Source organism: Marmota marmota, unplaced genomic scaffold, assembly GCF_001458135.2.
Source record: "Marmota marmota marmota unplaced genomic scaffold, marMar, whole genome shotgun sequence".
Taxonomy (NCBI): domain Eukaryota; kingdom Metazoa; phylum Chordata; class Mammalia; order Rodentia; family Sciuridae; genus Marmota; species Marmota marmota.
Genome location: NW_026000240.1, coordinates 5,622,649 through 5,634,680, shown reverse-complemented (window position 1 = coordinate 5,634,680; position 12,032 = coordinate 5,622,649). Strand labels below are relative to the sequence as shown.

At 39.9% G+C, this 12,032-nt stretch overlaps 2 protein-coding genes across 3 annotated transcripts in view; one reads left to right on the top strand and one right to left on the bottom strand.

Annotated features, from left to right (window-relative positions):
* Hspbap1 (HSPB1 associated protein 1) overlaps positions 1 to 287 on the bottom strand; it is a 63,098-nt gene extending 62,811 nt beyond the window's left edge. Inside the window, exon 1 of the mRNA XM_048794561.1 lies at positions 154 to 287. The gene's annotated coding sequence lies outside the window, so the exon portion shown is untranslated. The remainder of the gene's footprint in view (positions 1 to 153) is intronic.
* A 1-nt stretch (position 288) lies between these two features.
* Positions 289 to 12,032, top strand: part of Slc49a4 (solute carrier family 49 member 4) — a 132,736-nt gene continuing 120,992 nt past the window's right edge. For both annotated transcript variants that reach the window (XM_048794564.1, XM_015486864.2), the window contains exon 1: positions 289 to 830. In XM_048794564.1, coding sequence (XP_048650521.1) covers positions 479 to 830 — 352 coding nt within the window. In that variant the 5' untranslated portion in view covers positions 289 to 478. The remainder of the gene's footprint in view (positions 831 to 12,032) is intronic.

Here is a 12,032-nt window from a genome sequence, read left to right as displayed (position 1 = left end):
CCCCATAATTTCTGAAGTTATAAACCAAATAAAACTAAACCCAATATAGTAGCAAGCATTAGGTTAAGTGGCCTGAGGTCACCGAGTTGTTTATTAGGCACATGATGCAAACTTGGGCACTTCCTCCAGCAACCCCCGGGTGGCTTGCCTAACCTCCTCTACTGCAGTCTCCCTGGGAGTTTCCCTCTTCCGGGCCAGCCGCGCTCCTCACTGCCTTTACAATTCCTCCCGGTCCTCTCTTTGCGACCCCAGCTCTTCCACGCGCTGGTGTTTGCTCGCAGTGCCTGAGGGCGGGGCGGACCTCAGCCTCCCCCCGCCTCCCCACCCACCGGCTCGGGTGGCGCAGGCGCACCAGGCGCGGCCGGGAGGCCGAGGGCAACCACAGCAGCTCCGACTGGGGCTCCTCCCGCCGGGTCTGAGTGGGCTGGTAGGCGGCCACCGAGTCTGCTCTGGGCAGGGGCCGGCGGGCGGCGTGGCCATGGGCGCAGGCTGGAGTAGCGACGAGGAGCGGCAGCCGCTACTGGGGCCCGGGCTCGGGCCTGGACCCGGGGCTGCGCGCAGGAGCCGGGAGGCGGCGGCGGCGGCGGCGGTGGCGCTGCCCGCGGCTGGCCCCGGTCCGGGACGGGTGTACGGGCGCCGTTGGCTGGTGCTGCTGCTCTTCTCGCTGCTGGCGTTCGCGCAGGGCCTGGTCTGGAACACCTGGGGCCCTATCCAGAACTCGGCGCGCCAGGCCTATGGCTTCTCCAGCTGGGACATCGCGCTGCTTGTGCTGTGGGGGCCCATTGGCTTCCTACCCTGCTTCGCGTTCATGTGGCTCCTGGACAAGAGAGGTAAGGGGTCGCGGGGTGGGCAGGGTGTGGGGGTCTCTGCAGGTGCTGTCACTCCCTGGGGAGTCAGCGCCTGCCCTAGCTCCAGGCCTGCCAGCCGCCTCTCTGGGTTTGGTTTTAGGGGTTGTGTGAGGTGACCCAGTGTTGGTGGCATCCCGTTTCTGAGTTAGGAACCCTCTGTCCTCAAAGAGACAAATAAATATGGGGAAACTGCCTTGCAAATGTTTATTTATTTATTTTTAAATCAAGGCCCTTTCTGCAACTGTAGGGATTTAAGCGATCTTTGAATGTTTCAGATTTTACACATTGTGGACATCAGAGCATCGAAGTGCACATGCTATGAATGTTTTTTACACCTGACAAAAATGACTAATGCTTTGACTTCAAAGGGATTTGGGCATGTTGAGGGTGAGAGGTCAGAAAATAGATTGATTATGTCCAGATGTAAGGAAGCAATGAGTTGGCTTTGATCATAGATGACTCCAGCCCTGGAAAAGCTATTGGAAAACTCAGATCTGACGCTTGGTTTTCTGAAGGTGGTGCAGGACAGGTTTAAAATGTGTGTATGTGACCAGGTGGCTTTCTCAATTGAGATGCATAGGATACTATGTACATCTAATTTTACCACCTGCCAGTATGATTCTGATAGGAGCAAAAATAAATAAAAGTTCACAGGACTGAGAAAACATTGAATAATCCCACATAAGTATGGGCAAATAGATTTATAGCGATAATTTACCCTCAAGAGGCTGTTGTACAAGACTTTAGGTAATGATTTGGGATTACTTTGTATAATTTCTGTTAGTTCAGCCTTTTATAAGTATTTATGAAATTAGTTCTTTGATAAGATTTGGAACATTGTCTTAGTCCACTGGGGCCATTATAACAAAATGCTATCAATTTGGTGCCTAATAAACAACAGAAATTTATTTCTTTTTTATTTTTATTTTTTTTTAGTTGTAGATGGACAATATCTTTATTTTTTTTATTTTATTTTTTTAATGTGGTGCCAGGGATCGAGCCCAGTGCCTCACACATGCTAGGCAAGCGCTCTACCACTGAGCTACAACCCCAACCCCAGAAATTTATTTCTAACAGTTCTGGATGATTGGAAAGCCAAGATGAAGGCCTGGGCAGAATCCATGTCTGGTTAGACTTACTTCCTGCACAGTGGTCTTTTCTTTGTAATGTCTCGTGGGGGAAAAAGCCAGTAATCTCTCTGGGATCACTTTCATAAAAGCATTACTCTTATTCATAAGGACTCTTCCCTCATAACATAATCAACTCCCAAAATTCCTCCTCCTAATTCCATGATTGTGGTGGTTAGGATTTCAGCATATGGATTGAGGGAGATACAAACATTCAGATCATCAAAAGTCAAGCACAGGTAGACATAGAATTGCAATTGTCTGGCACATAGTTAGCATTCAAATTATTTGTTATTAAGAGACTAGAATAGGGTGATGGTCTCCCATCCTGACAGTTCCTTCATTGGAATATTCTATATAGAAAAGACTATGGAACTGTTGATTTGAGAATTCATTCACAACCAATAATGTGATATAACTGCTAAAAGAGGAGGACAGTTTTGGGCACAGAGCATAGTGTCCAGAACAAGAAGAGAAATGGTTTGAAATTCTCTATACTAATGTTTGGTTTTGAGCATTGATATTTAAGGTCATTTGACAAACCAGATTTTAAAAATGTGTGACAGTAATGATAATGGTTGTAAAAACCATGGTTGGAAAAAAACCAAAACTTACCCCCCCAAAAAATTATGTTTGGGTAAAAATCATAGAAGGGAACAGAATATGTTAAGTTTGAAAAAGAAACTTGAGGCAGAATGTAGAATATGTGATGGTCAAGTAAAAGAGGATTTAGACTATAATATATATAGTTCTAGAAGGAAGAACTGAAGTGCATTAAGTTATAAGGAATGTGACACCACAAAATACAAGGAAGAACCTTCTAACAATAAAAGTTATTCAGTCTTGGAAGGGTGTGTCTTGACTGGTATAGAACTTTCAGGTTGAGTAGATACTAACACAGAAGATATGCGCAAAATGCTGAGAAAGGATTTCATGTTCTGAATGGAGATATTCTGTTTTGGTGGTTTTTGTTTGTTTGCTTGCTTGCTTTTTAATGAAATTATAGACTTAACTTGGACTTCATCAATTTTTCCAATGTTTTTTTTCCCTATCTAAGATATAGTCTAGGTTTGCATGTTGAACATATTAAGTTGTTATTTCTACTTATATTTTTCTCTAATCTGACAATTCTTTGTTCATTCCTTAAAAGTTTAGCCAAGAACAACATTTAGAAGTGTCAAAAGACAAGATTGCAACTAATTTAATTATAGGTAGAATAGGAGTTTATTTGTGATTAATGAATTGGACAGCTTCCATTCTACAAAATAGAATAAAAGTTCTCCTTGGAAAAAAGCAAAAGAGTAAGTGTGTGTGGTGTTTGTTTGGTACCAGAAATTGAACCTAAGGGCACTTCACCACTGAGTTATATCCCCAACCCTTTTTCTTTTTAATTTTGAGACACAGTCTTACTGGGTTGCCAAGCCTGGCCTCAAACTTGCAATCCTCCTCCCTCAGCCTCTTGAATCATTGAAATTACAGACAAGCACCACTGTACCTTGGGTAGAGTTGGTTTTATAAGGTGTAACAAGGAAACAAAAATAATAGGAAAAAAACCTGATTGGTTAATGTCAGATTACTGCTATTCACTTTTTAGTAAAGGTCAAAATAAGGGGGACTTCCTTATTATACTGACTCATGTAAACTAAAATCTATTTTCAGGAAAAACTAGCCTGTTTTTAATAACATCCTTAAAGTTTCCATTTAATTATTTAGCTTAAGGGACTCCATTTTGGTTTGGTGGTCTGACCTGTTGGATCATAGTATAGAAGCTCAGTCCAAAACATAATTTTTGTTTAATGGGGGAAAATGCTGTTTCTTTTCATCAGGAACACTTTTCAATATTCTTTAAATTTAGTCAACCTTGTTTTTGTGGTAGAAAAATGTTAATTTTCCTCGTTCTTATTATAATTTTATCTATTATTCATGACCAGATATATTAGAAGCTACCTAATCATTTCATAAAATAAATCATTTTAGAAATTCATTCGTAGTTCTTATAACTATATGGTGAAATCAATTTTATATTTTATTTTTTATTTTAGTTGTAGATGGACACAATATCTTTATTTTATTTATTTTATTTTTATGTGGTGCTGAAGATCGAAGTCAGTACCTCACACATGCAAGGCAAGCGCTCTACCACTGACCTACAATCCCATCCCTCAATTTTATTTTTTCCATTGGTCAAAGCAATAAAAGATAAATTTGAAAATTCTGTAAGGAAGTAATTTTTCTTTCTAGTAGGACAAAGGTAATGTATTTTCATACATTGGCTGTTATACTGCAGGTGTCTCATCTGTACACACAGAACACAAGTTCTGAGCTTTCACTGGGTGCTAAATATCTTGCTCCCTAGAAAGTAAATGGTTGTCTGGTGATCATGCTGCAACAGGTCCCACCCAGCTTAGCATAGAAGACCTTTTATCTTCCTAAGATGTATGTTACACCTTCCCTCCCCTTTTTATTTACCAGCATGAAACAGAAAAGAACTAGCTAGTGAGATAATAGGAGAGTGAAAGCAAATGTGACCTAGAAACCAAGAGAAGAAAGCTTCAAGAAGATAACAATAAAATGTATGCAAAGCACTGGGGTAGAGTCTACATCTAGTGAGAAGATCCAGGAAGCAAATTTTAAAATTCAATATTTAGTATGTCAGAGGTTAATATATGATTTGGAAAAAATAAAAACAGGTTAAAGAATGAAGGGAGCCAATGCTGTGGCACATGCCCATAATCCCAGCAGCTGAGGAGGTTGAGGCAGGAGGATTGCAAGTTCAAAGCCAGCCTCAGCAAAAGCTGAAGCAACTCAATGAGACCCTGTCTCTAAATAAAATACAAAATAGAATAAAAGTTCTCCTTGGAAAAAAGCAAAAGAGTAAGTGTGTGTGGTGTTTGTTTGGTACCAGAAATTGAACCTAAGGGCACTTCACCACTGAGTTATATCCCCAACCCTTTTTCTTTTTAATTTTGAGACACAGTCTTACTGGGTTGCCAAGCCTGGCCTCAAACTTGCAATCCTCCTCCCTCAGCCTCTTGAATCATTGAAATTACAGACAAGCACCACTGTACCTTGGGTAGAGTTGGTTTTATAAGGTGTAACAAGGAAACAAAAATAATAGGAAAAAAACCTGATTGGTTAATGTCAGATTACTGCTATTCACTTTTTAGTAAAGGTCAAAATAAGGGGGACTTCCTTATTATACTGACTCATGTAAACTAAAATCTATTTTCAGGAAAAACTAGCCTGTTTTTAATAACATCCTTAAAGTTTCCATTTAATTATTTAGCTTAAGGGACTCCATTTTGGTTTGGTGGTCTGACCTGTTGGATCATAGTATAGAAGCTCAGTCCAAAACATAATTTTTGTTTAATGGGGGAAAATGCTGTTTCTTTTCATCAGGAACACTTTTCAATATTCTTTAAATTTAGTCAACCTTGTTTTTGTGGTAGAAAAATGTTAATTTTCCTCGTTCTTATTATAATTTTATCTATTATTCATGACCAGATATATTAGAAGCTACCTAATCATTTCATAAAATAAATCATTTTAGAAATTCATTCGTAGTTCTTATAACTATATGGTGAAATCAATTTTATATTTTATTTTTTATTTTAGTTGTAGATGGACACAATATCTTTATTTTATTTATTTTATTTTTATGTGGTGCTGAAGATCGAAGTCAGTACCTCACACATGCAAGGCAAGCGCTCTACCACTGACCTACAATCCCATCCCTCAATTTTATTTTTTCCATTGGTCAAAGCAATAAAAGATAAATTTGAAAATTCTGTAAGGAAGTAATTTTTCTTTCTAGTAGGACAAAGGTAATGTATTTTCATACATTGGCTGTTATACTGCAGGTGTCTCATCTGTACACACAGAACACAAGTTCTGAGCTTTCACTGGGTGCTAAATATCTTGCTCCCTAGAAAGTAAATGGTTGTCTGGTGATCATGCTGCAACAGGTCCCACCCAGCTTAGCATAGAAGACCTTTTATCTTCCTAAGATGTATGTTACACCTTCCCTCCCCTTTTTATTTACCAGCATGAAACAGAAAAGAACTAGCTAGTGAGATAATAGGAGAGTGAAAGCAAATGTGACCTAGAAACCAAGAGAAGAAAGNCCAGCCTCAGCAAAAGCTGAAGCAACTCAATGAGACCCCTGTCTCTAAATAAAATACAAAATAGGGCTGGGGATGTGGCTCATGGTCAAGTGCCCCTGAGTTTAATGCCTGGTACCTCCCCCTGCCCCCCCCCCCAAAAAAAAAAAAAAAAGAATGAAGGGAACATGATCAGGTGGTGTTATATTTTGCAGAGGGTGTCAGGGAAAGCCTCACTTAGTAACAATATTTGAGTAGATACTTGAGGGAAAAAGGAAGCCAGCCTTGTAGATTCCAGGATAAGACTGTTTGGGGAAAAGGTAATAGCAAAGACAAAAGGTCCTAGACTTGTTTGGCATTTCCTAGAATAAACAATGAGACTGGAGCAGAGCCCTTGAAAGAAACAGGGGTAAGAGGATCCCTGAGGGAATGGGAAACTGGCTCAGGCAGGGCCTTGAAAGCCACGGGAAGGCCCTGGGCCATTAAGGAGTGGGAAGGGCTCACCATTGAAAGGCTCTGAGAGCAAAATGATGACTCTACTATTGTCTTAAGAATGTGAGCCAGAGCAGGGAGACCTGTTAGGCTAGTGGAGATGGTGGCTTCCTTCAGGTTATGGCAATGGAGGATTTGAGAAGTGGTTAGTTTGTATATAGATGTTGAAAGTAAACTCAAAAGTGTTGTTAATGGGTCTGTTGTAGAGTGTGAAGGAAGGAGAGGAGTCTGTAATGTTTTTCAACCTTATTAGTAATTTGGAGAATAGAGCTTTGATTTACTGAGGTCAAGATTGTGGAAGGAACAGTTGGGAGGCAGATGGCATGGAGATTAGGAGTTGGAAATGCCTATTAGATATCTAAGAAGACTGATTAAAATGTTGGTTGGATATACAAGTATGGAATTCAGGGGAGACACCTGCACAGTAATTTTGGGAGTTGTCAGATGTAACTAACTATAGAAATGATCCCTGAAACTATAGTCTTTGTCAGATGGAATACTATTTAAAGTCTTGAGGCTGGGTGGGATCACCTGTGAGAGAAATGTAGCTTCTGAAGAGGTGAGGACTGAACCCTGGAGCATTCCAGTATTTAGAAGTTGTGCAAGTAAAAAAGAACAAGCTAGGGAGGATTGAGAATAGAACATTGGAGTTAGCAGCATGGAAATATTTGGTGTCCTTTAAAAGAATAGTCTCACTGGAGTGGTGGGGTAAGTTCAAGATAAAATGGGAGGAGAGGAATTGGAGATGGTGAGTGTAGATGCTTCTTTCGAGAAGTTATGCCTTGAAGGGCAACAGAGAAATGGGACTGGAGTCAGAGAAAATGTGCTACCGGGGGTTTTTGTTTTTTTTATTTTTTCTTTTTTTAAGTTAAGAGATATTTAAGCCTATCTCTATAATGTGGTATTCTAATGGATTCAGGGGAAAATTGATGGTGCTGGAGAGACAGAGTGGAATTGCTGTAGCTGTGTCCTTGAGTAAACAAGATGAGATGCAGTCTTGTAGAGTACAGGTAAACAAATTGACCTCAGAAGCATTAACAGCTAATTCTTCAGTAGTAACAGAAGATACTAAGTATATAGATACAGATGCAGATGGTGGTTGGTAGAAGCTTGTAGATGTTAATTTTGCTTATATGCCTCAGAAAAATGGAAACAAAATTATCACCTGATGAGTAAGCATAGGGGAGTATTTCTTGGAGACAGAATAATTTATGGAACTGTTTTCTAGGAAAGTGGGGAACATGTGGACTGGGAAATTGTAGCAGGATTATTTGGCAGCACTGAGGGCTTGGTGATTGGTGATTAATTTGAAGTGAGACCAGTTATCATGGTTGTGTGTTTTCCTCCAACCTGTTCTGTTGGGCAAGTGCAGGCATGGGCAGAGTTGGCAAAGACATAAAGAGAGATTTAACTAGAGTTGCAGTTTTACCAGGTGAATAGGATTAGCAAGGAATGATATGAATGAGATAAAGTTGTAGGCTCTAAAATTGTCATTCCTTATTAGAGTAAAAAAATCATTGTCACTTGGGAGTCAATTTAACAAAAGAGGTGAAAGACCTCTGTAAGGAAAACTAAAGAAGGAAATTGAAGAAGACCTTAGAAGATGGAAAGATCTCCCATACTCTGGGATAGGAGGAATTAACATTGTCAAAATGGCAGTGCTACCAAAAGTGCTATACAGATTCAATGTGATACCAATTAAAATCCCAATGTCATACCTCATAGAAATAGAAAAAGCAATCATGAAATTCATTTGGAAAAATAAGAGGTCCAGATTAGCCAAAGCAATCCTTAGCAAGAAAAGTGAAGCAAGAGGCATTACAACCAGCCTTTAAGTTATACTACAGAGCTATAGTAAAAAACAAAAAAACCCCAGCATGGTATTGGCACCAAAACAGACATGTAGATCAATGCAACAGAATAGAAGACACAGAGACAAACCCACATAAATACAGTCATCTCATACTAGACAAAGGTGCCACAAACATGCATTGGAGAAAAGAGAGCCTCTTTAACAAACGGCGCTGAGAAAACTGGAAGTCCATATGTAGCAAAATGAAATTTGACCCCTATCTCTCTCCATGCACAAAACTCAACTCAAAGTGTATCAAGGAGCTAGGCATTAGACCAGAGACCCTATGCCTACTAGAGGAAAAAGTAGGCCCGAATCTTCATCATGTCGGAGTAGACCCCAACTTTCTTAACAAGACTCCTATAGCATAAGAAAAAAAATTAAGAATCAATAAATGGAATGCATCAAACTACAAAGCTTCTTCTCAGCAAAAGAAACAATCAATGAGGTGGAGAGCCTAAAGTATATGAGCAAATTTTTACCATACGCACATCAAATACAGCATTAATCTCAGGATATATAAAGAACTCAAAAAATTTAACATCAATAAAACAAACAACCCAATCAAATCAATTAATGGGCTAAAGACTGAACAGATCTTCTCAGAAGAAGATATGCAATCAGTCAACAAATATATAAAAAATGTTCAACATCTCTAATTAGAGAAATGCAAATCGAAACCACGCTAAGATTTCATCTCACTCCAGTCAGAATGGCAGTTATCAGGAATACTATCAACAATCAGTGTTGGCAAGGATGTGGGGGGGGGGAAAGGCACACTCATACATTGCTGGTGGGACTGCAAATTGGTGCAGCCAATCTGGAAAGTAGTATGGAAATTCCTTAAAAAAAACTTGGAATGGAACCACCATTTGACCCAGCTAGCCCACTCCTTGGTCTATACTCAAAGGACGTAAAAACAGCATATTACAGTGATGTAGCCACATCAAAGTTCATAGCAGCTCAATGCACAATAGCTAAACTGTAGAACCAATCTAGATGCCCTTCAGTAGATGAATGGATAAAGGAACTGTGGTATATATAAACAATGTAATATTACTCAGCAATAAAAGAGAATAAAATTATGTCATTTGCAGGCAAATGGATGGAGTTAGAGAATAAATATCATGCTAAGAGAAGTAAGCCAATTCCAAAAAACCAAAGGTCAAATGTTCTCTCTGATAAGTGGATGCTAATCCATAATGGGGGGTCATGGGATGAGTGGAGAAACTTTGGATTGGCCAAAGGGGAGGGGAGGCGGCATGAGGATAGCAAAGATGGTAGAATGAAACAGACATCATTACCCTAGGTACGTGTATGATTGCACAAATGGTGTGACTCTACTTTGTGTACAACAAGAGGAGTGAAAAATTGTACTCCATTTGTGTACAATCAATTGAAGAGCATTCAGCTATAATGTATAACTGATTAGAACAAATAAATAAAAAATTTTTAAAAATCATTATCATATTAGTATATGAGAGGGAATGAGTGGGAAGAAGAGGAAGATGGTTGAAGAATGGGATGCTTGTGATTGAGATTATATTGTAGATGCAATTATGGTAAATATATGGTCAGAGTGTAATTGAAAGTTGTGGACAACCAAAGTAGATTGGACATGGTCATGGAATAAGAGGTCAGGATATTGAAAAATCCATCAGTGGGTATTGAAATCAACAGATTTATGAAAGTGTGGTGTCCCAAGGAGTAATAATGAGCCAAGATATCTTTAAGCAGTGGGGGTGAGTGACCTGGAGGCAGGTGTTTGGTGGTGATTGTCTACAGACCACCAGTTGTCTACAGCACAGAGTAATGGCTGTGATTACACACAGAGTAGGCCATGAGGGAGAAATATGAGCTGAATTTATCCTTTCATCTTAAGCAGCTAAAACATATATATATGAATGAATGAAATGATGGTTCTCAGACACTGGACAATGGAGAAGGCAGAACGATGATCCCTACCATTGCTTCATTCTGCTACCTAGATAGAATTTCCAGGTAGCAACAGAGAAATGGGATACCAGACAAAACCCAGCAGTTTTCTTAAGTTGAGGAGAAAGAGTTGAGAATTGGAAAAGGCCAGTGTAACTGGAGTCTTGGGACAGAGTCCCAGAGAGGAAGAATCCTCAGAGAAAGTTGTGGGTCTGTAGGGAGTGAGCACAGGTACATGTGAGGAAACTACCCAAGATTGGAGAAAGAACCACTTAAAAGGAGCAGGCAGAACAGTTCCCAAAATTCACATGTGGCTGGGAACAGTTCATATTCCCAAGGGTCAGAATGGAAAAAACCTCTGTAAGTAGAAGATTGAAGAAGGCTTGAGCATGATGAGAAGAGACATAGAAAACCTAGGAAGAGATGTGCTTGGTGGTGCACACCTGTAATCTCAGCTACTTGGGAGGCTGAGGCAAGAGGATTTCAAGTTTGAGGCCAGCCTGAATAACTTAGCAAGACCCTGTCTCAAATTTTTAAAATAAAAAGCTGGGTATATAGTTCAGTGGTAGAGTGACTGGGTTCAGTCCCCAGTATTGCCAAAAATGTGAAAATAAAACATAAAAAGATCAACATCAAACTTCCTTTTTTTTAATTGGTTGTTCAAAACATTACAAAGCTCTTGACATATCATATTTCATGCATTAGATTCAAGTTGGTTATGAACTCCCAATTTTACCCCAAATACAGATTGCAGAATCACATCGGTTACACATCCACATTTTTACATAATGCCCTATTAGTAACTGTTGTATTCTGCTACCTTTCCTATCCTCAACTATCCCTCCTCCCCTCCCCTCCCATCTTCTCTCTCTACCCCATCTACTGTAATTCATTTCTCTCCTTGTTTATTTTCCCATTCCCCTCACAACCTCTTATATGTAATTTTGTATAACAATGAGGGTCTCCCTCCATTACCATGCAATTTCCCTTTTCTCTCCCTTTCCCTCCCACCTCATGTCTCTGTTTAATGTTAATCTTTTCTTCCTGCTCTTCCTCCCTGCTCTGTTCTTAGTTGCTCTCATTATATCAAAGAAGACATCTGGTATTTGTTTTTTAGGGATTGGCTAGCTTCACTAAGCATAATCTGCTCTAGTGCCTTCCATTTCCCTGCAAATTCCATGATTTTGTCATTTTTTAGTGCTGCGTAATGCTCCATGGTGTATAAATGCCACATTTTTTTTATCCATTCATCTATTGAAGGGCATCTGGGTTGGTTCCACAGTCTAGCAATTGTGAATTGTGCTGCTATGAACATCGATGTGGCAGTATCCCTGTAGTACGCTCTTTTAAGGTCTTCAGGAAATAGTCCGAGAAGGGCAATAGCTGGGTCAAATGGTGGTTCCATTCCCAGCTTTCCAAGAAATCTCCATACTGCTTTCCAAATTGGCTGCACCAGTTTGCAGTCCCACCAGCAATGTACAAGAGTACCCTTTTCCCCACATCCTCTCCAGCACTTGTTGTTGTTTGACTTCATAATGGCTGCCAATCTTACTGGAGTGAGATGGTATCTTAGGGTGGTTTTGATTTGCATTTCTCTGACTGCTAGAGATGGTGAGCATTTTTTCATGTACTTGTTGATTGATTGTATGTCCTCCTCTGAGAAGTGTCTGTTCAGGTC